This window comes from Entamoeba histolytica, genomic scaffold (assembly GCF_000208925.1).
Source record: "Entamoeba histolytica HM-1:IMSS scf_1104750518413 genomic scaffold, whole genome shotgun sequence".
NCBI lineage: Eukaryota > Evosea > Mastigamoebida > Endamoebidae > Entamoeba > Entamoeba histolytica.
The window spans coordinates 19,673-43,991 of record NW_001914956.1 but is presented as its reverse complement, the minus strand read 5'-3'; the positions used below and the strand labels follow the sequence as shown (position 1 = coordinate 43,991).

The window sequence follows — 24,319 nt, the reverse complement described above, 5'->3', positions numbered from 1 at the left end:
TTAAATAAAAAATTAAAAAAAAAGAATTAATGAAGGTAATAAATTTATTTTTGAAACCATTGTTTAACTGATGAAAAAAAAGGAAGTGACTCTGTTGATGGTTTTATTTCAAGTAACTTTCTTCTAAAAAGTTCACTTTTAATTGGGTCAATTGGTTGTAATATAAATTGTTGATTTAACTCTTCATGTCTTTCCCAACAAATAACATTAGTTTCAGATTTGTCACTACCACCTTTAATATCAAGAGCAAGATTAGCATGAGAACAAATGATAATATATACACCTTTACCAAATGATTCAATAAACCAATGATTAGTTTCATCATTAGGATTAGCATTTGTTTGACAAACATTAACACCAAAATAATTTTTACCATCTTCTCTACCTAAAAACTTACCACTATGAACAGCACGAATTAAAACACAACAAGTATGTCCAGGTTCTTTACATTTAATTAATTGAAACATTTGATTTTCTTGATCATTAGAATAAAAAGTTAAAGCATTAACTCCATCATAGTTTTGACCACCAGCAATATCTATTCTCAATTTTGGTGCACATCGTGGAATAATCTCATAAATTTCAGTACTTATTATTCCAAAACAAATATTTGTTTTTTCTTTTTCTAATTGATATAAAATGTTTAATTCATTTTCAATTATTTCTAATTCATTTTCAAAATCACTTATATCACTTGATTGTTCATATTCATTATCATCTTTAGGTAATGCTTTTATTTTTAATTCTAATAAATCAATTCTTCTTTTAAAATCATTAACTTCTTCTTTAACAGTTCCAGTGTAATTAAGAATTTTAATGTCAAAAATTAAATTATTAATTTCTTGAACTTTTTGTGTTACTCGTCTCAAATAATTTCCATCCATAAAATTCTTTTTTAGTTCTTTTCTATTTGACTAATAATTTGAAACAATTTTTACTTTTTATTAAAGTATCAGCCAAATGATAACGAAAACTATCCTTCTCTTTTCTATCTAATGAATCTAATGACTTTCGTTCAAATGCTCTGATAAAGTTCTATTTCTTATTTTATTTAATTTTTAATTAACAAAATACAAAAGAAGGATAAAAGAACTTAAATTAGTGTTTTATATTACTGCTTGTATGAGTGAAACTCCGAGACGTAGGTTCTCTTTTTTTACAAAAGCATCAAACGATAAAAAAAAGAGAGCATCAACTCATTCATTTTTTAGAAAAGAATCACCAACTATTTCTTCAGTAACTCGTTCTGAACCAAGTACTCCTATTTCTTGTTCAATTACTACTACTCAACAACGTCCATTAAATCAAATTCATCCTTCTCTTTCTTCAGAACATTTAGTTAAACAACCTGGTTCTTTAAAAGTAGAATTAGATTTAGATAGTAGAAAGTCATCAGAAACAATGCCAACTTCTGAAACAAATTCTCTTACAGAAAGTAAAATTTATAAAGGAACAAAAGAAGTTAAATCAATTCAAAAATTTTTTGGTGGAAGTAAATCGTCAGAAGTAAAAGAAAAAGAAAGTTGTAAAACAGTACAATTATCTAAAATTAGTAGAAGGTCTTTTATTAATCTTAATAAATATACTAAAATCTCTTCTTTTGAAAAAGAAGATAATCAATTAATAAGTAATATTCAAGACTCTTTGGGTATAGGATTTATTGAAAATGAACAAAATTTATCTTATGAAAAAGAAATTGAAATTATATTTTCAAATCAAAGTATTCCTATTTATTCTTCTTTAATTCCTAGTCTTGTTTATCCAAATAAAAGATTAATTAAAACACAGTCTTCTTTTAAAGTTTTTATAGATTCATCTATTCAACATAAACATAAAACTTATGATTGTTGGTCTAGTTTATTATTACCTGAAGAATTATGGACAGATAATGTTTATCATCCATTTAATATTATTGATGAAGATTTATCTCCTAATTATCATATTGAATTAAATAATAATTCTATTTCAGATAAAACTGATTTAAATCAATATGAAATAATTAATATTGATGATAATTATAAATTCTTCAAAGAATTATTTTTTGGTAAATGTTTGTTTTCTAATTTCTTTTTATTGAATAAGTCGGAATAAAAAGAAAATATTTATTTTTTAGCTCAAACTCAGTTTTATGTTTTTCGTGACAATGTAACTATTTTATGTTATCAAAAAATTTTGTTTCTTCAATTTATTATTGTTTTTAATAATAAAGGAATTCATAGAGTACTATTAACTAACGATGATGAATGTTCTAAATGGTGGCAAACTGTAAATGGATTTAAAGAAAAACCAATTAAACTAAAACCAAAAATAAAGTTTCAAGAAGAACTTTTACTTTTTGAATCTAAATTAGTTGTGACTCAATATAAATTTGGGGTTATCTATATGAAAAATAATCAAAGAAGTGAAGAAGAAGCATATGAAAATAATGAATGTTCACCAGCATTTTGGAAATTTATGAATTTAATTGGAACCAAAAAACCATTAAAAGGATGGCAAAATTTCAGTGGAGGACTTGATACTATTAATGGTAAAACAGGTGAGTTTATGTATTACCAATATTATGATAAATTTAATTTTGAAATTGTATATCATGTTGCCCCATTACTTCCTTATTATAATGGAGAAGAACAACTTGAAAGAAAAAGGTTTATTGGAAATGATATAGTTGTTATTATATTTAAAGAACAAAATGATGAACATGACTGCTTTGATCCACGAGTTATTAGTTCAAATTTTAATCATATATTTATTGTAGTCACACCAGAAAGTAATGACTCATTAAATGAAAGATATAAAATTAATGTTGTGTGTAAGTCATGCATTAAACCATTTCCTCCTTTTATTGAAGATAAATGGTATTGTCATTCTATTGAATTCTCTGATTTCCTTATCAGAAAATTGATAAATGGAGATAGAACTGCTATTAATTGTAGTCCATTTATTGAAAGAATGATTCATTCAAATGAGAGATTACTTAAACACATTGTGACATCTTCCCAATAACTCTTGTTTAAAATTAAATTGAATTAATTTATTTGTAAGAAGTTGTTAATTAGTAATTGTTATATTACTATAAATTCTAGAAGTATCTATTAAAGATGAATGAATAAGTACTTTATTAATATTTGATACTGATGTTAACATACAATTACTTGAGTTGATAATACATAATAAATCAAAATCTTCTGGTAATTTCATAAATAATTGAGCTTTACAATTTTCTATAATAATTTGATTTAAAGAAGGTTCATCTGATAAATTTAAAGTTTCAATTCTATTATATAAATTATTTAAATGAATTTTTATTAATGAAAATGGAAGAAGAATATTTTTATGACAGAGAGAATATATTTTTAATGAAGTTAATGAATTGTATTGAATTAAATTGATTCTTGAAGTAGAAGAACAATCAATAATTAATTTTTTAATTCTAAGTTTTTTTGGTAAAAGTAATTCATCACATTTTAATTCTTGAAGTTTTAATGGGAATAATTGATTATTATATGAAATACATGATGGATATTTTCTAATAATATTTATCTTAGTTAAATGTTGTAATGACTTTAAACTTGTGAATTCAATGTCATAACATTGAATCTTTAATTCTTTAAGTAATGAACATTTTATTAAATTAAAACAATTTGATGTTTCTTCATCTTCACATTTTAATGGAATTGTTATATCTTCTAAGAATAAAGATGTTAAAGTTGAAGGTATATTAATATTTTTGTATAATCTAAGTGTTAATGAATTTAATGTTTGTGGAAACATTAATTGATTATATGACATTGTTTTAAAAGAGAGTATATTATTTGGAAGATTAGATATATCACAATAATCACTTGATATAGAAGTTAATTGAGTAAAATTTTGAATATAAGAGGGGATTGTTTTAAAAGATAATTTAGAAGGAAAGTATAATGCATTAAATTGTGTAGTTAAATTTCTTGATTCATTTATAACTTTTAAATTTTTTCCATGATAAGTGAATAACTGAAAGTCTGTATCATTACCAGAAAATACTCTTTTATAAAAAAATACATGAGGTAATCTACGAAGAATTGATTTTGAAATATTGTTATCTTCATCACTTATAATATCAAAAATAATCTTTTCAATATCACAATCTTTTAATCTATCATATATTTTTTGAACAGAAAAGCCAACTGATTTATATCGAAAAAATAAATATCGTTTAAGGTGATCAAGAATAAACATTGCCTCATCTGTATTATTTATATCAACAATATAAATTCGTTTTAATTGATGATATGGTGTTAAATCTATAAACTCGTTATAACCTATAATTATTTTTATTGAAACTATACTATCATATTGTTTTAATTGAATAATCTGTGGAACAGTTATTCTTTCAATCCCTAATTGTTGAATATTTTTATTAATTATTGAAACATATAATACATTGGGAACAGTTATACTTTCAATGTTTGGGATAATATCAAGTATTTTATTAACTTTTTTATTCATTTTGAAAACTTGATAAAGTTTTTTACTTAATTTTATTCCATAAGGAAATTGTTTTATAATATGTAATGTGTCTTGACATTTTGAATTAATAAAAGAAAATTGAAGGAAGTCAACATAATCAGAAAAATATAATAAAACATTTGCTAAATAAACCTTTTCAAGAATTGTCATCTTTTCTTCTTATACTTTTTAAGTTCTTTCTGAAAAAAAAACAAAAAAGAAAAAAGTTAATTTAACTTCACTTATTCTTAGTAACAGCCACTTAATTATTACTCAACTATTCTCTTAAGAACAAATGCCATATTCTCTGCTAAATTCTTCATTGTATTTTTAGCTTCATCATCTTTTTCTACTTCATGTTGATCAGTGACGTTTGGATTATATCCATCATTCCAATAAGTTGATCCAATAGTAATCATACCATTGATTCCAAACCAATGGTTGATAGTATCATAGACATGAATAGCTCCTCCTCTTCTTGCCATAACAACTGCTGCTCCTACTTTTCTATTCAGTGCTCTACTTTTAACAGACAATGGTACTGTTCTATCTATAAATGTCTTAACAACACCAGGTACATCAGCATAATATGTTGGACTTCCAATAATAATTCCATCTGCAGCAACTATTTTTTCAAGTAGTTCATCCATCACAGGATCCTTTTGCCAACACTTTCCAGTTTTCATACAACCCCAACAAGATTTGCATGTTTTAATATCTTTCTTTCCAAGTTGATAAATTTCAGTATTAATTCCTTCCTTTTCTAGTCCTTCTTTTACCCAACTTAACATGGTAAAAGTATTACCATTTTCTCTTGGGCTTCCATTAATCAATAATACCTTAATTTGTTTTGTCATTCTTTTAATGTTTTACAGTTTGAAAGATCAGATTCTTAAATACTTTTCTTTGTTCAAAACTTCATAAAAAACCGAAAAAAACGTCATAAAACAACGAAAATTTTTTTTCGTTTTAGTTATAAGCTATTTTTAGAAATTTGTTTTTTATTTATGTTATTTATTCCAAAATAAAAAAAATTTTTTTTCAATTACAAAAATAAAAATAAAAAAGAACTTAAAATTATTATATTATTTTTTATCATGAAAGCTATTTTATTTGTTATGATTTTTGCTGTGTGTTTTGCTGCTGTTAAAACACCTACAACAACTCCAGTTGTTCAATCAAAGAAAACACAAACACCATTAAAAGAAGCAAAGCCAATAAATGGAACAAAACCATTGAATGTTACACAGCCATTGACTATTAAAAAACCAATGAACGAAACAAAACCAGCAAATATTACAACTCCAGTTCTTAACAAAGAAAAGAAAGAATTAAACGTTACTAAACCAGGAAAGAAGGAACAAAATAAGAAGGAAGTTAAAACAAATAAAAAACAAAACAAGAAAGTACCAACCAACGAACATAAAAAACTTGTTAAAAAATACCAAAAGCAATTAGCACTTACATTACAAAAGATGAGTTTAGAAGATAGACCATCTCATAATCGTTTATGGAAAGTAGAAAAGAAATTTTTTAAACTTCACAAACAAGCACATAATGTAATGGATAAGTTTGGTGATCTTAAACATTCATATGATATGATTTAAACATAATTTAATTCTTTTTTCTTAATATATAAGAAAATTAATTTAAAATAAAAAAAAAAATGAATTATTGTGGAATATTCATAATATACGGTCCTTTAAAATCTAATGGTGTAAATTTATTAATTTGCACTTCTTTTTCTAAAGCAGAATAGTTATACCCACCATTCTTTTCATCTAAGAATGATGTTTTATCGAATGTTATATTAAATGAACTAAATGCAATAGTGTCATCCCCATAATTCAAAAATCTTGAGTTACCAAATTTAAAGACATCATAAGGAATAAAATAATATCCACAATATTTAGTATTCTCTACTGATACTACTGGAACAAATAACTTCTCTAATTCTTGATATGTTGTTGGATCAGTAATAATTTCTTCTACTGTATTTGACCCATCTTCCCATACCATAAGATAGAATTTTGCTTGACCTTCTTCTGCATTAGTATATCTTATTTTTACCATTGGAGCAGATGTATAAATCACTTGAACATTCTTTTCTGATTGTAAAGCAAATCGTAATTCTTTGCCTTTATTCTCTTCCCTTGCACAATAATCGAATCCAAGTGCTGTAGCATATTCCATATTCTTTGCCATTTCAGAACATTTTAAGATAGTACCATCATTATATCGTTGTAATTGAACAATTCTATAAAATCCATTAGCACATTCAGTTGCGTTCATTGATTGTTTAAAACATTCATAATCAATTGGAATCCAATTTTGATAAGTTCCAAAATTAGGACAAAGAGCATCTTCTTGAACAGTAGAATGATTAGACATCCAATACCCAGCACTATGTCCAGTAAATCCCCAACTATTCTTTACAATAAATCCACCTTTAGAATATTCATTTATCTTACGGTGTTGAGCATTTCTATTAATTCTAAAGTCATCATTCCATCCAACAATCAACATAGAATGAACTCCTGAAATATATGATTTTCCAGTAATATCAAATACCCCATTATTATCAAATGATGATATTTCTATTTCATAACAATAATCCCCTTCACATGGAATTCTTTTATTAACACAATCTGCATTTTTTGTTTGATCACTAAGTCTTGAACATTTTGTTCTAAAAACTTTATTGTAAAGTCCATGTGTCCATGTAACAGGTAATTTAGTATTAACAAGTAAATTTTTTACATCTGAAATAGAATATACAGTAGTAATATTATTAACAGTAAATTGTACTGGATTTGACTCTAATGTCTTATTTAATTCTGGACAAATATTCCATTGATCTTCTGTTGGTTTATATGGACAAGCATTTTCTGGTACTGCCCATTTATTGTTTACATCTTTAAAATAATATAACCACTCAGGAAGTCCATCAGAGGCATTATGAGAACGTTGTCCATTTGTACAATAAGGACTTGGATTAGGTACAGAACATGTATCAATCATTTTAATTCCAAAAACTTGTTCACTAAAAGAAACATATGAAGTTAAAGAATGACCATGATTCTTTTTAGCCTCAGAATTATAGGCAGACTCTAAGAAACCAGAAGTAACAAAAGACCAACAAGTTGAACGAGACCCTTGGTCTTTGGCTGGGGTTAAAGCTTCCCATGGAATAATGAATTTGACTGGGAGTTGACTGACAGTGTTATATGTTGGTTGTTCAAGATCTTCCTATGTCATTGTTAATTATATTAAATGAGATGAAATAAACTGACAAACAATACGAGTATTAAGATGAACAAAAATTCCTACATAAACACACAATGAAGCTACTACCAAAGTTACCAATGATACAAAAAGAAGAATAAAAAATAGAAAGTCCTTTCCTTGACGAGGAAACAAGATATTACTTTGCATCATTTTGTAGGAAAATACTAAGAGATCTAAGATGAATGATTTGGATGAGAATTAAATAATAAATTAATAATAAAATATAGTTTTTAAAACAAAAAAATTAAAAAAAGAAACTGAAGAAGAAATAAGAAGTATTGAAATGGAAGAAGACTCAAAGGAAAAAGAACAACTTAAATTTCCTAACTTTCTTCAAAGATACACTACTCAGTATTATGTCCCTAATATTGATGATCACCAATATTATGACCAATATATGTTTGATCATTCTAATGGATTAGTTATTATGGGTATCGCTCAATGTCATCCTGCATGTAAAGCAAAAGAAATATCTATTCAAATTGTTGTTGACCAAGGGAATAATAGACCTGTTAAAGGAAAACATAAAACCAATGCAATTAAACTTAAATCAAAAACAGTTATTGTCAAAATTACTGCTGATGGTGTTGAATATCCAATTTATGCAGGATGTAGTGGTAAATTGATTGAACTTAATGAAGAGCTTCTTAAAAACCCATCATTAATCAAAAATGAGTCTGAAGGAAAAGGGTTTATTGCTATTATTCAAAGATCTACTACTGGTAAAGTTGATGAAATCAAAGCAATGAATTTAAAAGATTATTGCATGTTAAGAAATATAGAAGTACCAAAATATATTCCACTACCAGTTGCTAATGAGGAGTATGATATTGATGATTATAGTTAATATCATACTTATTTTGATTGATTGAATTTATTTTGTATCTAATAAATTCTAAATAAGTTTTTAAAAAGGTTCATTCGTTTTTTTGTTAGGTATTATAGTGTATTATTGGAATATTATTTATATTAACTACTTATTAGTTAAATACAATTGTGTTTAATTCTTTGTAATAGTATTCTTTAAAAGATGTTTATTTATTTTGTTAATTGAACTAATTTTGGTGGATTGTATTTATAATAAACATAAAAAGGTTTCAAAATAACTATTTATTATTGTTAAGCACATTCTTTGCTTTAATTTTAATATCATTAGAAAGAAATACAATTCATTTTAATAAATTTTCATATACCTCTTTTTTCTGCTATTATAGTGAATGATTTATCTATATAATTTTAATTAAATAATATTAAACAAACGTAAGACATCATCACTACTTAAATCAATACTATGTTTTCTCGTTTCATTTATTTTATTTTCATTAACTAAATATTGTTTAAAGTCAACTCTTTTCTTTTGTTTTAAACATTCTATTAACCAATCCTTGTTAACAATAGGAACATTCTTAGTAGATGCCCACAGAATTAATTCTTTTGGAATACTTCCATTGATATGAACTATCGTATTAATTAATGGTGTTAGTTGAACTTTGAAAGTAGCTCCATTAACAATACATTCATGTTTTAAATTAAAGTCTACTTCTCCATCGCAATAAATGCAATCACCACTAAAAATCTTTTGTGTTGTGCATTGATTTCTTGATGATTGGAATGGATTTCCAACTACAAACTTAGAGAGTTTTTGAATAGAATGGAATTGTTGAATCAACTTATTGTCATATTGAAATTTTATTTTTTTATTTTCTTGCTTTTGTTCTGGTTCTTTTTTTTGTTGTTGTTCTTCTTCAAATAATTCTAAAACTTTATCTATCTCAATATCCTCGTCATCACTCCGATTATCCACTGGAGATTTGTCAATGTCTATGAGTTGTGTGTCTGAATTTACTAAGTTCATTTGAGTGAATTGAGTTTTAAATAGAGAAGGTGAAGAAGTATTTGTTTTAGTTATGAACGATGTTTTGTTTACAACAGGGGTGACAGGAATTGAAGCCTTCGGAATATTAACGCAATGTAAAAAATTTTGTTTAGTAATAATATTATTTGAAGGTTGTTGAAGGTAGGTATTTCTGACAGTTGTGTATTTTTTTTGAGTTACTATGTTAGGCAAGGAAGTAGGTTTAGGAGAAGGTATTGAAGGTGTCTTTTTGTTAATAGGAATAATGGGAGATGTTTTTGGTTTATTGTTCGTTGAAATTCGTTGTATTCTTCTACACTTTGAAGGATTATCAATTCTTCGTTGTTTCATAGTAGCGAAGTCAACAAAACGTTCTTCATCTATTTCTATAACTTTAAGGTGTTTAGCATAAGATTCCTCAATTAATTTATTTTGTTTATCTTCATAATTTATCCATCCTTTATCACTATACCATTGCCATTGTGCATTAGGGTCTATGATTATAACATCTTCTTCAACTGGTACACTTTTGAGAATCTTATTAGTGAAGTGAAGGGAACACATTTTAATTGGTTTTAGTCATTCAGATTTTTTTTTTAATCTGCTTTAAATGATTAAGTTATAATAAATAATATTTGTAGAAAAGAAAAAAACTAAAATGAAAAGAAAGTCTATATTAAAGAAACAATAAAAAATGAGTAATACAACTACTTAGAGTCAGGAACAATGATGTTGTTAATTACTCTTTGAACAATGTCATAAGGCTTAAAATTGAATTGAATTTTTTGAAGACTATGTAATAAAGTAATAATACTTCCAATAGCACGTAATTTTGAGAAGTTAAATAAACCAAGTTCATCAATTTTATTTGGAATGCAATTGATATTCACAATGTCATGCATCCAAATAGTCATTATAGGAATGCCTTCTTTATCAGTACTTATAGATCTATAATTTTTATAATTATTTCCTATTTCAAATAATATTTGAAGCTTCTTATAAATTTGTAATTTACTCTTTTTAACTTTAGACCAGACGTCAGGGTGTTTAATAGATATTGTTGTTAAAGTAGAATAAATCAGGTAACATGTGTTATATCCTTTCATTTCATAGCAAGAATTAGCTACTTTAATAAAATATTCACAGATCTTATGGTTTTTAAGAATATCCATAACTTTAAGAGCTAAAAACTCTATTTTTTGACAAGACTTTATATAAGTTTCTAATGTATTATTCTTTCTAGATAAATAGAAATCATGACAATGAATTTTTTGAAATTCTGTTAAATCAAATAAAACCAGTTGTTCAGCAAGAAATACTGGGTTTAGTTGAATTAAATTAACAACTTTAGTTTTTTGATCTTTTGAATAAATTGGGTCTATAGTAAAGGTTTCTAATAATATTTTTATTTGTTGTTCATCCCTAGTTTCTTCTGTTACTATACTAAATAAAACATCACGAGCAACACTTTTCATATATGGAGCAACTTCAACCTCAGTATTTTCATCATGTTTGTGGTCATAATTCTTTAAGAAATTAAGAAATTTATTTTTGAAAATAACAGTTAACTGTTCACTTTGAAGTAATGGAGATGAGTTTAATTCTTTAAAAAATTCTGGTTCAACTTCACAAATCATTGTAGCCATTATATCAAGCCATGATAATACTAGTCTTTCTAGTCTTACATATTTCCAACTTAAAAAAGCTTTCATTTCATCATCTTCAGGGTGTTCTTGATTAAAAATATTATAATAGTTCATTATTGTGGCATAAACATCTCTGTGCTTCATTACGTATGGAAGAAAGTAAATAAAATTTCTCATATATTGTTCTTCATGATAATTATTATCAAATATTAAATCAAACATTGTTTCATCTGAAGCTGCAGTAATTTCACGAGAAGAGACACCATCAATGTAATAAGGATCATATTTTTCTTTCTAATCTAAGTAAATATCAAATATTGGCAAAAAGAATGAGAGTATAAATAACAAACAACAAATATAATTTCATAGTTTTGAGATATTGTTTCATAAAATAATTTTAAATGTAGCATTTTCCCAGGATCATCAAGAAGTGCAAATCGACTAATAAACGCATCACAAAGTACAGTTTCAGAAATTGGAAGTAATACTTTTATCATCACTTCTAATAAATGAAAATGAGATACTTCCATCCCATTACATAAAATTCTAGCAGAACGTAATAATTTAGTTTTTGATTGACTAAGAACTGAAGTAATATTACTAATTTCATCAAATAAATATATTTGTTCATTTTCTAATAATTTCACCAAGTGTGAACAATCAATATTAGTTTGATTTGTTTCTATGTCTTCTGGTATATAATCTTCTTTATATATTTTGTCAATTAATTTGGTTAATGGTTTCTGGGAATTATTAATTTTGTCAATTAGAGTAACAACGCTAATTGGTAAACTGACTAAGACGTTAGCCATTTTTTTATTTTGTCGTTTAATAGGGTCTCTATCTGTTTTAAAAAGAAGTGATGAAACTCGTGTTAATGTTTTTCTTACAGATTTACGCGGTAAGGATTTAGGTGAGTATGTTCCCATTTCTGTACTTCCACTTCTAGTCAAAGTTGTTGTCTCATTAAAACTTTTAAACTCTGAGGTACTTGCCAACGACATAGTTTTTCTTGAAGTAATAAATTTTCATTTATAGTTTTTTTGTTTTTATTTTTTTATCAAAAAAATATATTTTATATTTATCTTCTCGGAAATAAAAGCCAAAAGAATTTATGTTTAAATAGAATATTGTCTATTAATATTTCATTTATAACAACAAGTAGAATAAAAAACATTTTTTTTTAATTATAACAATTATTTCTTATTTTTTTTTTTTGGGTATTTTCTTTTATAATCTTCTGATAGAACTTAAAAATACTCTGAAAGAGGATTGCAATGACGTTACGTGAAACGTCGTTTTATCTTTCATTTATTCAACAATCACGATGTTATTATGCCAGTTTTCATCCAAAACCAAGACCTGGAGGTGGATATTATCTTATTATGCAAAAATTTAAAACAAATGCAATTCTTTTTGATACATTTGATGAAGATCATTTATCTCAAACTTTTAGACTTCGTGTTGTTGATCACCAAAAACGATTTCAATCTTTACACTTAGGAATTGAACCTTTTTCTCCAAACAATTTATATCTATCGTCAACACATCAACCGTCAATTCGTTTTCGTTTAATTAATAAAAAATTTGAATGTTTAATACAACATGAATCTCCTCAAATTGGTACAACAGAAAATATAACGAATTCTTCAGTTAATGATCAGTTTGATGTATTAGGTGAATTGTATGCTGGAAAACAAACAAAAGAAGGAATAATGGTTGTAGTAAACACTGCTCAACATTTTCTCTATAAGTCTAATTTGTCAGGAATTTATGGAATTGGAACATATGCAGTTCCATTTAAGCCAATTCATTTCATATCAATGATCAATGAAATACCAAATGTTGATATTATTCCTGGAACTGTTTATTTTAAAGCTTGTCTTCATCAAAATTTTGAACATTCAACTCTCTTTAAAATGGAACAAGGAGAGATTGGCGTTAAATTTCATGTAATATGGAATAATTCACCAACAATGAAAACAGTTTCTGGTGATTGGTGGGTAAAGGCTCTTGGAAATGGGGAAGGTGGAAATGATATTGTATTTTGTGAAGAACAAGAAGCTAACGAGTTTTGTATTTCTGGTGGAAGATTAGAAGTCATAGAAAATGGAAAAATAAGGACGTATATTGGATTAGGAGAGAAGAGAGATGATGAAAGTTTCTTTTTAACAACATATCCTTTAGATTTATTAACTTTTAAATTAGAAGTAAAAATTATTAGATATTTTGATAATCAGGAAAAAACTACTCTTGAAGTGTAGTAGTAGTAAGAGAAAACATTGGTTCTGCTTTTCAATACATTTGTCAACTAATTATGTGCTTAATATTAATTAATTATCTCAAACAATATTTATATTGTCAGTTTGTTGTTGTTCATATTTTTTAGCAATAGTAAAAGGAATATGTATTATTCATGTTTTTCTTACTAACAAAATATCTCGTTCTTTTAGTAATTTTATAAACATCTATTTCATTTTTATCGTTCTTTTCATTTTTGAAGGTTTGGTCAGTGTGTTATGACATTTTAATTACTATTATTTTAAATAATTTTTACACTAAGGGATTGAGTCTTATTATACTAAAATAAAATCCATTGTAACAATAAAAATCGTTCTAATTGTAATAACACCCATGTTTCAGTTTGTTTGGATTAATACAGAAAATACTTTTTAAACAAATATTTTGTATATAAACCTCTATTTATAAAGAACATTTCTAATTCCCTATACTTAGAATAAGTAAATTCAGTTTTTTTTGCAATGAAGCTCATAATAATTCTCAATAAACTATAAACACATAAAAAAAGTTGTCATTCACAGTCTTGAGAATGTTTAGTTAAACACATTAAATGCCTTTTATTATCTAACTGTTTACAACATTATAACATTCCTCTTATTTTTTTTATCTCACCATAATATTGGTAATTACTTTATACATTTTATAACATTTTCATTTACTCTTTAAAATGTTATTATATAAGATATGTTGTAGGAGAAAATAAATTTAGCAAGAAATATAACTAATTTTTATGAAAATACTATTTGTATACAGTCGTAAACATAAAACTTACCTCATTGCTCTTTGTACCAATATCTACAATTACCATTGCAAAAATAGTTTTTCATTGTTATATTCTAAGCACAAATTATAACATATATATAACTAAGTGTAACTAATGAAATTAATACTATATTATTAATAAATATCATACTACAACTTCACATCTATAAGTCACTAAAGAAGTCTATAAAAAAATAAGAATATCTTAATCGTTTCTTCAATCAAAAAAGAAGTTTTGAAAGTTGAATGATATAAGAATAAAATTTTTTTATAAATTAACAAGATATTACAATATAGAAATAATGTTCCAAACGTATTAAAATAAAAAATAAGATATAAGTAAACTAAAAAGATAATAGAAGTGTTTCAAAGGAGTTTAAAAAAAGAAGAATCAACAACAAAAAATTTCACCACAATGAATCATTAAATAAGAACAAAACCAAGAAAAATTATGATTTGTATTTTAAAAAAAAAAATATATAGAATGAGATAAGTGAAAAGTTTGAATTACATAAAATTGTTTTTTTTAGGCATTAGTAAATAAAAATAGTAAAATGATAATCCAAACATGAAAACATTACTTGTGATATGGTTGTATATTAAAGATGGATTATAGTTAATAACAAGTATTTAATATATTATATCAAACTACCAAATATAAGAAAAAAATATATTAATGATAATGAATATTTCAAAATAGAAATATAGATTCAATTCAAAAACAATATTAAGAAAGAAAATAGAAATTAATTCAAACTAGAGAATTAACATCTGTTGAAATACTTAATCTAATGTTATCAATCAAATAATACATAAATCATAATAAGATTACAAACAATGATGGAGTTAGAATTTAATGTAGTATTGTAAATATTTATTGATACTACCATTATTTAATCTATTACATATTAAAATATTGTTATCCTACTATGTTGGATTTAGTTTTTTGCATTTACTATAATAAAACCAAAACTTAAAAAAAAGTAAATTACTCTTTAAAAATACTATAGTTAACATCAAAGAATAAACATTAAATTAAACATCAATACACATTCTCTTTATTAGAAAACATCAAATACATATTATTTTAAATTAAATATAAAGGGGAATAAGTTAAGAAATAGTCTTAAATTCAATTCATGAAATTACTTATTTATTCAGTTTATTACCACTTTTTATTCTCTCATTTATGCTTTTTTAGAGGTGTTGAACTAATGATAATAAAACAAGAAAAAGAATATTGCTATACTTTAAATATTAAGAAATACTTAGAATTGACAAAAAAAAGATATTAAATATGAATAATAAAGAAGAAGAAAGTATTTTTTGTTGAATTAAAATAGTGTTATAACAATCTTATTCCTTGTGTTAATGCTTAACACTTTTGTTTTAATAATCTAAAAATGATATATCCAATTTCATAACTTACCAAATAAGTTAAGTCTCTTCCTTGGAAATGAACTTCATTTCCATTTGAAATTAGTCCGTCATACACTTTCAATGGTTCACAGTCATTATTTTGTTTGTATAATGCTTTATTATAAATTGACAAGTGGAATGAGATGTTACCAACCTTTTGATCTCTAGCAATCCACTGGACAATTACTAGTTGATCTTTGTATTCTTTCATATAACGTGAAGCAACCTCATGTAACACTTTGTTGATTTCAATCCTTTTTCTTTTCATAATTAGGAAGTTAAATGTTTTGTCAAGGACTTGTTTCTTGTCAATAAGAATTTTTTCATTTTCTGGAAGTTGCTCATTTTTTATTTCTATCATTTGTTGTTGAATGATTTGTTTTAACGTTATGATAAATTCAATTGGTTCTTTTTCATAGACTTCAAAATGATTATAACTTACTTCATTTGGTTTGACCGTGAAAGTGTATTGAATAGGAATGTAATTAACTTGAAGAACAAATGGATCAATAGAACTTAATAATATTGTAATTGATGTTTCATTTCTGTGAATAATGTCATTAGGATTTGTTAACATAAAGTAATCAAATACAGTTTGACTAATATTATTATTTCTTAATAAATGAAGATTAAAATGTGTATTTGTATATGCTGTTTTATACTTTAAATTTTTTTCCTCTTTCATTTCATGTCTTTGATTTTTGAATTGTTCCAAAGACATTAGTTTCATTTCAATATATCCCATACTTTTTTTAGGAATTACAGGAATAAGTTCTTTTAATTCTTGTGAATATACTAAATACGTTGAACAGTTATTAATTCCACTAAATAACATTACTTTTAATCCATTTTTGTCTGTTTCTAGTTTCCAACTTGAAGAAAGTCCTTTTAAAACTGTAAATACTTTTTCTGATTCAATTCGTGTCGTTTCTAACAGTTTTATTGAGTTTTTCAAAGTCCCTTCAACACACCTTTTAAAAACTCGTTGGTATTCAAGAATCATTAAATCACTTCCTAGTGGTGGATATTGTTGACTTGAACTTTGTTCTTGCATAACAACTTTAGCTGGATTAGAAAGTAATCCTCCAATAATTTTACTTCCATTTTCTCCTGCTGAAAGACTTGTTGCAAGTGCACTCTCAATCATTCTGTATGCTGATGAGTATTGTTTTTGTTGATCACTCATTCCACTATTTGTTTGTTGTTGACAAAATTCATTAAAAACTTTATCCATTGCTTCTTTGTCAGGATATTTCTCTGCCATTCTTCTCATTAATGCAATGTATTGACCATTTGCTACTTCATCTATAGTTTTTTCTTTTAATAATAGTCTTTCAGCATCAACTACTTTAATTTCTTCTATATATGGATTATTAGGGTCATCATTATTTTCAATGTATGAGGCAATAGGCTCTTCAATAAAAGGAGTCATGGGGTTTTGCATTAGTATGAGTTAATTGTAAAATATGAGATCTAATAGTAAAAAGTTAAACAAGACTTTCTAATATCATAACTCTTATATACCTAAAGACTTAACGAATACTTCAAGTCTAGTTTCATTTCAACTACTGTAATATATCTGACTCTCTCTTGTTTCTTTCTTTTAAGTTGAATAAAACGAAAAAAAATATTAATTAAATCATAAACATCTCAAAAACATCAAATCATGTCAATGCAATGTAGACACCAACCGAAAGAATATTATTTGATATATCGTGAAAAATTTATCGACTTGTATTGTAAAAACAAATATGAAATTCTTCAAACTATCTTAACATTTCTTAGAGAAGTAACTTCTGACCAAATCAAAGAAGTATTAAAAATTATTTTTTTTGATGATGACTGCTATAGAAATGAGATTTTGCTTGGAGATTTCACACTTGACTTAAGAAGACTTCATGTAGAAACAGTTTTAACTCTTTGGGTATTTCTTCAGGAAAGTAAAAAGAATCCTAGTGTGACAGCAGAAACTATTAGAATGGAACTTCAAATGTAAATTAATGATTTTTCTTACCAAATTTTTGCTCTATGAAATTTCTATGTTGAAACTTTTTAGTTCATTCAAAAAAAAATGCAAAGTCAACAACAACCACCACTCTGTTTGATTTTCCCCTATTCTCCTCCTCATTTCTCTTATTCACTTGATGCTCGTAAATGGACAAAAAAGATGTTACTTGACCAATTACAAAAGATGGGAGAATATGGATTAGCATATCGGTGTTATTTAAATGAAATAGAGGCAAACCAATTTTTTCATATTGACAAACAATTCTATGAGAAATATTCTAAAAAAATGAGACTTGACCTTGTTTGGATAGAACGTATCAACAAAATTTCAAATAAAATTATAGAAAATACAGCAGCTTGTGTTATTCAAAAAGCAGTTCGTTCAATGCTTTATTCTAAAGAAGAAAAACGATATCTCTATTGTGGCAATGTAGTGAAAGAATTCATTACAACAGAAAGCACATACTGTGAACAGTTAGGTGTTGTAGAAAACTTAATCCACCAACCTTTGATAAAACAAGAAAAACCACTTTTAACTCCTGAACAAATGAAATTAATATTTGGAGGAGTTTCAGTTATTTATGGTGTAAATACAGCTCTATTAGAAAATTTGAGAGAAAAACTATCAGTTTATACACAAAATTCTCGATTTGGTCGTATTGTATTGACTTTTACTCCATTGTTGAGAGTTTATAGTGACTACTGTCAAATATATCCTCAGATTAATCAGCTAGTAAGTTCAATGAAAGTACCACATCCCTTTGGGACATTCTACAAACTTCAAATGAAACAAGCACCAGAACACCTCCAAGGATTTGATTTACTCTCCCTTCTAATCACACCAATCCAACGATTACCAAGGTATAGACTGTTATTGAAGGATTTATTAAAACATTTACGACCAAGTGATGTAGATTATGAAGACGTAAAAAAAGCATTGGATGAAATTGAAAAAGTAACTTCATTTGTTAATACCCAAAGCAAAAAACAAGAAAATATGGAAAAAGTTGTTAACTTATATTCTCAGATAAGAGGAATACCAGAAGATATTCAACTAATTCAACCTGGAAGAGAACTTATCAATTCTACTTCAGTACTAATGAAACAAAAATATGTCCAACTTATAGATAATGGAAGAGAGATTAAAGTCTTAACAATTCCCTCCTTTAACCAAATGAAAAAAGAACCAAATAATTTGTTAATGAAAACTCCAACTATTACTTCTAATTTTATAGAAAAAGAAATACAGGTTGATCTCATATTATTTACTGACATCATTTTGTTTGTTGAGAAAAGTAAAACATTGTTCTTTGGTGAAGCTCTTCAATTTAAACTAGTCATAAATATTGGAGATGCTACAATTTTTAGAAACAGCAATGAAATTCAAATCTGCTATTCTGAAGAAATAGTCAAGCTCACTTTTACTAATAAAGAAAATGAAGACTTATGGTACAACATTCTTAATGACACTTTTATTCATTGTCATGATGTTTTACAGAATTTACAACAACGTCGTAAATCACTTCGTTATTGATTTATTGTTAATTATTTTTCTTTAAAAAAATAATCATTCCATAAAAGTAAAAAAAGCATTTCAACTTATTTACTGTCAGTAGTTGAAACAACATCTACTGGTAATGGACATTTTTGAACATTCCATACATTTGAAGCATACTCTTCAATAGATCTATCAGATGAGAATTTGCCCATACGAGCAACACATCTAATACATTTAGTGGTCCATTCTTGTGGATTTTTCCAAACTGAATCAATATGTTCTTGGATCTTGACATATCCATCAAAGTCTCTACAGACCAAATAATAATCACTTCCTCCACGGAATTGGTCAATAACAAATTTGTGAATTGAAGCATCACCAAACATTCCGTTATCAATAGCGGCTAATACCTCAGCAAGGTCTTTACTAATTGGAATTGGATTAGCACGAATTCCTGCAACTTCATATGCCTTAGCTCCAAACATAAACATATTTTCTTCTCCAACTTCTTCTGCAATTTCAACATTAGCACCATCCCATGTACCAACAATAAGTCCTCCATTCATAACAAACTTCATACAGGAAGTTCCAGATGCCTCATATCCAGCAGTTGAGATTTGTTCATTAATATCATTTGCTGGAATAATAACTTCTGCTAATGAAACACTGTAATTTGGAATGAAAACAACCTTTAATAAATTTCCTACTTCTGGGTCATTGTTTACAGTATCAGCAACGGAATTAATCAATTTAATAATTCCTTTAGCCATATCATATCCAATAGCTGCTTTACCTGCAAAGATTTTGACTCTTGGAACAAGTTTCATTCTTTGCATTGGTGTCATCTTTTTGATTTGAAGGTATGTATGAATAGTACCAAAGAGATTTAACAATTGTCTCTTATACTCATGGATTCTCTTAACCATAACATCAAACAATGCATTTCTATCTAATACAACTTTAGAATCTGTCAATCTAAAAACAAGTCTCTTTAATCTGTCTTTATTAAGTTGTTTAACATGAATGAATTTTTCAATCAATTCATGATTAAATACATTCTCAAGACCTTTAACAAGGGACAAATTAGATACCCATTCATCTGTTTTAATTGCTTCAGTAATTACTTGACTTAAAGCTGGATTACATTGTTTGATCCATCTTCTTGGTGTAACTCCATTAGTAACATTAATAAATTTGTGTGGCCATAAAACATAGAAATGATTAAAGAGGGAATCCTTAAGAATTTGTGAATGAATAGCAGCAACACCATTGACTGTATGTGAACAAATGATGGCAAGATTTGCCATTCTTAATCTTTTTGGTGTACTTTCTTCAACAAGTGATAATTTACTTAATTGTTCTCCAGAAACATGTGGGAATTGTTTCTTAACTGAATCGAGGAAATGTTGGTTGATTTGATATGCAAGTTGAAGATGTCTTGGTAATAATTGTCCAAACAAATCAACTGGCCATGTTTCAAGTGCTTCTGGTAAAACTGTATGATTAGTGTATGAGAATGTCTTATTAGTAATATCAAATGCTTCTTCAAATTCAACTCCTTCAATATCGATTAATACTCTCATTAATTCAAGTGCTCCGACAACTGGATGAGTATCATTTAATTGAATAGAATTATAATCTGGGAATTCATCAATAGACTTTTTCATCTTCTTAAATCTTCTCATTACATCAAGAATAGTAGCACTAGAGAAGAAATACTCTTGTTTCAAACGAAGTTCTTGACCTTTAATATGATTGTTCTTTGGATAAAGAACTTTACAAATATTTTCTTGTTTTTGTTGGTTATCAAGTGCATTCCAATAAATTTGACTATTTTCATCTCCATTAAATCCTTCCAAATCAAATTCATTAACTGGTTGAGAACTCCATAATCTCAAATTCAATGTATTAAGTGTCTTATATCCTGGGATTGGCATATCAAATGCAACTGCATTAACAGATGAACTATTCTCCCATCTATATTTTAATTTACCATTAACATCTTTAACAGTAACAACATGACCACCAAATTTGATTTCATACTTAACATCTTGTCTTACAATCTCCCATGGATTACCTGCTTCAAGCCAATATTCTGGCATTTCTACTTGATATCCTCCAACAATTCCTTGTTTAAACATACCATATTGATATCTAATACCATATCCCCATGCAGGATAATTTAATGTAGCAAGAGAATCAAGGAAACATGCTGCAAGTCTTCCAAGTCCTCCAGATCCAAGAGCAGCGTCTTCTTCATATTCATATAATTCTTCAATAGAAGATCCAAAGAATTTAAGTGCATCAGTGTATGGTGCTTCAAGATCCAAATTACAAATAGAATTCATTAAAGAACGTCCAATAAGATATTCAATAGACATATAATAAACTCGTTTAGTTTGAACATCAGTAAAATATGATTGTGTATCATTCCAAAATTCTAACATACGGTCCCTTAATGAATAAGCAGCAGCTTGATAAATAGCATATGGTCTAAAGTCAAGTCTATTACATGCCAATGTATATTCTAAATGGTTTGCAATTTGTCTTTTGATAGTTTCGACATCTTTAGACAAGTACATAGAACAATAATCCCATAATTTTTTAAACTTATCATCTCCAAAATTGATAGGAATTCCATCTGCAGTAGTTCTTCCTGCCTTAAGTTTATTCATAGAAACTGATCGTCTAATTTGTGTGGTCATCACTTTCCTTGGTTTTTTTACTAGTTTTCTTTTTGAGTTCTTATTTTAGGGCAAATGCTTTATTTATAGTGAATCTTCTATTAGCTGATTTTCTTCATTCAAACCATAACGATATTTGAAAGTTCTCTTCGTTTTTTACTCCATTCTTCTTCTTTCTTAATAACAAAATTATCCATTGTTCGTGTTTTAGGGTTATAATGATAAGATTAACAAACACAAAACAAAAATCAATCAATTTTTCTTCTTATGCAATGGTTTCATTGGTTCAATATTCATTCCTTTTCTTATAACAACTTCGGGTTGTGTTAATTTATTATGTGTTAATAATGATGTCCATTCTTTACCAATAGCTGTATTTAGATATTTTTTGTATTGAGTGATATTAGCAAACTCTTTTGGAACTTGTTCTAGAGTGTACTTAGAAAATTTATTATCAAACTTTTGATTGAAAACAATTGTGTTTTTACGTTTATGTGGTTTTTTTTCTTCTTTGCTTTTCTTTACTTTCTTTTCAATACCTTCTCCAACCCAATTACCCCATCCAGGAATTGATTTTTGATGCTCCTCTTCTTTTTGTTTTTTATTTTCTTCATCAATTTGTTCTATTTCATTCATTACATCATCTTCTGCAAAAGCAAGTCTTAAAATTTCTTTTTGGTCTTCTTTAAACACACCTTCTTCTTCTTCTTTATTATCTTCTTGTTTTTGAATTTCTAAGACTTGATTTTTATTTTCATTTCCTTTAAGTTCAATAACTTCCATTTTTGTCCTTTCTTTATTTTCTTCTTCACTATGTTCTTCTTTATCACTAATATCAATTTGTATATTATTTTCTTTATTATTTTCTTTATTATTTTCTTTATTCTCTTCTTTTTCTTCACTTTCTTTTTCTTCATCTTCTTTCTTTTCATCTTCTTTCGTTTCATTCTCTTTCTTCTCTTCTTTTTCTTCATCTTCCTCACTCATTTCTTCATTGTCTTGTGCTTCTTTTTGTAATTCTTTTAACATTGCATCTAATCCTTTTTCTTTTAACTTTTTCTTGTTATTTACTTCTTGCTCAATATTAATACTAGCAATTTGATCTTCTTTTGTTTGTATTTTAATATCATCATCTTCCATATTAATATTTCCTGCTGTTTGATTAGTAGGGATGACATCATTATTCTCAACTAAAATACCATCTTTTTCTATATCTTCTTCCATTTGTTTATCTGCAAGAATATCTTTCATTTCTTCAATTTCTTTAGCTCTAGCTCTTTTCATAAATTTCATAGACATAATAGCATTATTATCTAATGATGGGTCAGTTAATTGTTTAATTCTATCTTGTGCCATTTTCTTTTCTAACTCAACTTCTTGTTCATTAACTTCTTTATCTTCATCTTCACTAACAACTTCTCCAAGCATTTGTCTAATATCTTTATCTAATTGAGGTCCATTAAAGAATTGTTTTTCATCAAAAATATTTTCTTTTTGGATTTTTTCTGCTAATTCTTTTCCGATTTTATCTTTCTCATTAATAGCTTGACGAACTTCATTAATTTTCATTAATCCTTTTTGTTTCATTTGTCTTGCCCAATTTGAATTTTTATGCCTTTGAGTAATTCGTTCTTGAAGTCGTTGAAATTCTTTTTTTCTTTCAAATTCAACTGCTAGTTCAGGATCTTCTTCAATCATAAGTTCAATTTGTTTTTTCTTTTCTTTATCCTTTTCATGTTTTAAGATTCTATGATATTTCTTTGATTTAATTTTATTTTGTCTTCTTGCTTTAATCTCTTCATAAAACATAAGTCCTCTTAATTTTGCAAGTTCTTGAATTCTTTCTTTTTGTTCTTCAATACTCATCTTTTTAGAAACAAGTTTTTCATTTTCTTTAACTTCTTTTTCAATATTTAATGATTCAACAACTGAATCTATTTGATCTTTTAATGAGCTTTTAACTGAAATTTCTTCTATTGGAGTAGCTTCTTCATGTTTATATTGTGGGAAAACAACAGTATCTGCAACTTTATTTCTACGAATAATGTTTGAATATCGATTCATTTCTTGTGTTAATTGTTTCTTCCCAACCTCTTGTTCAATTTCTTGTTTCTCAAAGTCTTCTAATGCTTTTCCTATTTTTTTAATTTTACTTTGTTTTCCATAAACTGGATTTAAATCTTTTTGTGCTTTGGTTTGGATATGTCCATCTTCTAATGCTGACAACAAGTCATTCAGTTGAGGAGCATCACCATCCATTCTTTTCTTTTTATCAGAATTGCGATATCTTAAAAAAGGGTTTTTAATTTAAAAAAAAAAAAACAGGTTTTGTTTTTGAAAAACATTTTTTATCAAGAATTAGACTAAACAA

At 26.5% G+C, this 24,319-nt stretch overlaps 15 protein-coding genes across 15 annotated transcripts; 6 read left to right on the top strand and 9 right to left on the bottom strand.

The window, feature by feature from the left end:
- Positions 1-44: 44 nt before the first annotated feature.
- On the bottom strand, positions 45-884 carry EHI_138510 (uncharacterized protein; the record flags this gene model as incomplete). The annotated part of the gene is made up of 1 exon (XM_650041.1): positions 45-884. The coding sequence occupies one exon, from the start codon at positions 882-884 to the stop codon at positions 45-47; it is 840 nt and encodes a 279-aa protein (XP_655133.1).
- A 238-nt stretch (positions 885-1,122) lies between these two features.
- On the top strand, positions 1,123-3,003 carry EHI_138500 (uncharacterized protein; the record flags this gene model as incomplete). The annotated part of the gene is made up of 2 exons (XM_650040.1): positions 1,123-2,050; positions 2,114-3,003. The coding sequence occupies 2 exons, from the start codon at positions 1,123-1,125 to the stop codon at positions 3,001-3,003; spliced, it is 1,818 nt and encodes a 605-aa protein (XP_655132.1).
- Positions 3,004-3,048: 45 nt separating this feature from the next.
- On the bottom strand, positions 3,049-4,659 carry EHI_138490 (uncharacterized protein; the record flags this gene model as incomplete). Its single annotated transcript, XM_650039.1, has 1 exon — positions 3,049-4,659. One exon carries the CDS (start codon positions 4,657-4,659, stop codon positions 3,049-3,051), a length of 1,611 nt encoding a protein of 536 aa, XP_655131.1.
- A 98-nt stretch (positions 4,660-4,757) lies between these two features.
- EHI_138480 (iron-sulfur flavoprotein, putative) lies at positions 4,758-5,345 on the bottom strand (the record flags this gene model as incomplete). The annotated part of the gene is made up of 1 exon (XM_650038.1): positions 4,758-5,345. The coding sequence occupies one exon, from the start codon at positions 5,343-5,345 to the stop codon at positions 4,758-4,760; it is 588 nt and encodes a 195-aa protein (XP_655130.1).
- A 237-nt stretch (positions 5,346-5,582) lies between these two features.
- On the top strand, positions 5,583-6,122 carry EHI_138470 (uncharacterized protein). Its single transcript, XM_650037.2, has one exon. The coding sequence runs from the start codon at positions 5,586-5,588 to the stop codon at positions 6,093-6,095; it is 510 nt and encodes a 169-aa protein (XP_655129.1). The 5' UTR covers positions 5,583-5,585; the 3' UTR covers positions 6,096-6,122.
- Positions 6,123-6,159: 37 nt separating this feature from the next.
- On the bottom strand, positions 6,160-7,926 carry EHI_138460 (papain family cysteine protease domain containing protein; the record flags this gene model as incomplete). Its single annotated transcript, XM_650036.1, has 2 exons — positions 6,160-7,737; positions 7,786-7,926. 2 exons carry the CDS (start codon positions 7,924-7,926, stop codon positions 6,160-6,162), a joined length of 1,719 nt encoding a protein of 572 aa, XP_655128.1.
- Positions 7,927-8,059: 133 nt separating this feature from the next.
- Positions 8,060-8,623, top strand: EHI_138450 (uncharacterized protein; the record flags this gene model as incomplete). Its single annotated transcript, XM_650035.1, has 1 exon — positions 8,060-8,623. One exon carries the CDS (start codon positions 8,060-8,062, stop codon positions 8,621-8,623), a length of 564 nt encoding a protein of 187 aa, XP_655127.1.
- Positions 8,313-10,195, bottom strand: EHI_138440 (uncharacterized protein; the record flags this gene model as incomplete). The annotated part of the gene is made up of 1 exon (XM_650034.2): positions 8,313-10,195. The coding sequence occupies one exon, from the start codon at positions 10,193-10,195 to the stop codon at positions 9,017-9,019; it is 1,179 nt and encodes a 392-aa protein (XP_655126.1). The 3' UTR covers positions 8,313-9,016.
- Positions 10,196-10,338: 143 nt separating this feature from the next.
- On the bottom strand, positions 10,339-12,281 carry EHI_138430 (uncharacterized protein; the record flags this gene model as incomplete). Its single annotated transcript, XM_650033.1, has 2 exons — positions 10,339-11,571; positions 11,628-12,281. The coding sequence occupies 2 exons, from the start codon at positions 12,279-12,281 to the stop codon at positions 10,339-10,341; spliced, it is 1,887 nt and encodes a 628-aa protein (XP_655125.1).
- Positions 12,282-12,554: 273 nt separating this feature from the next.
- Positions 12,555-13,541, top strand: EHI_138420 (uncharacterized protein; the record flags this gene model as incomplete). The annotated part of the gene is made up of 1 exon (XM_650032.1): positions 12,555-13,541. The coding sequence occupies one exon, from the start codon at positions 12,555-12,557 to the stop codon at positions 13,539-13,541; it is 987 nt and encodes a 328-aa protein (XP_655124.1).
- A 2,174-nt stretch (positions 13,542-15,715) lies between these two features.
- EHI_138410 (uncharacterized protein) lies at positions 15,716-17,203 on the bottom strand (the record flags this gene model as incomplete). Its single annotated transcript, XM_651756.2, has 1 exon — positions 15,716-17,203. One exon carries the CDS (start codon positions 17,201-17,203, stop codon positions 15,716-15,718), a length of 1,488 nt encoding a protein of 495 aa, XP_656848.1.
- Positions 17,204-17,425: 222 nt separating this feature from the next.
- On the top strand, positions 17,426-17,755 carry EHI_138400 (uncharacterized protein; the record flags this gene model as incomplete). The annotated part of the gene is made up of 1 exon (XM_650030.1): positions 17,426-17,755. The coding sequence occupies one exon, from the start codon at positions 17,426-17,428 to the stop codon at positions 17,753-17,755; it is 330 nt and encodes a 109-aa protein (XP_655122.1).
- A 75-nt stretch (positions 17,756-17,830) lies between these two features.
- EHI_138390 (Rho guanine nucleotide exchange factor, putative) lies at positions 17,831-19,300 on the top strand (the record flags this gene model as incomplete). The annotated part of the gene is made up of 1 exon (XM_650029.1): positions 17,831-19,300. One exon carries the CDS (start codon positions 17,831-17,833, stop codon positions 19,298-19,300), a length of 1,470 nt encoding a protein of 489 aa, XP_655121.1.
- A 48-nt stretch (positions 19,301-19,348) lies between these two features.
- On the bottom strand, positions 19,349-21,970 carry EHI_138380 (glycogen phosphorylase, putative). Its single transcript, XM_650028.2, has one exon. It carries the CDS (start codon positions 21,967-21,969, stop codon positions 19,366-19,368), a length of 2,604 nt encoding a protein of 867 aa, XP_655120.2. The 5' UTR covers position 21,970; the 3' UTR covers positions 19,349-19,365.
- A 230-nt stretch (positions 21,971-22,200) lies between these two features.
- Positions 22,201-24,207, bottom strand: EHI_138370 (uncharacterized protein; the record flags this gene model as incomplete). Its single annotated transcript, XM_651754.1, has 1 exon — positions 22,201-24,207. One exon carries the CDS (start codon positions 24,205-24,207, stop codon positions 22,201-22,203), a length of 2,007 nt encoding a protein of 668 aa, XP_656846.1.
- Positions 24,208-24,319: the final 112 nt, after the last annotated feature.

Bases quoted from the DNA above. Each gene is read 5' to 3' on its own strand.
- EHI_138380 (XM_650028.2), bottom strand. From the start codon at position 21,969: ATGACCACACAAATTAGACGATCAGTTTCTATGAATAAACTTAAGGCA.
- EHI_138470 (XM_650037.2), top strand. From the start codon at position 5,586: ATGAAAGCTATTTTATTTGTTATGATTTTTGCTGTGTGTTTTGCTGCT.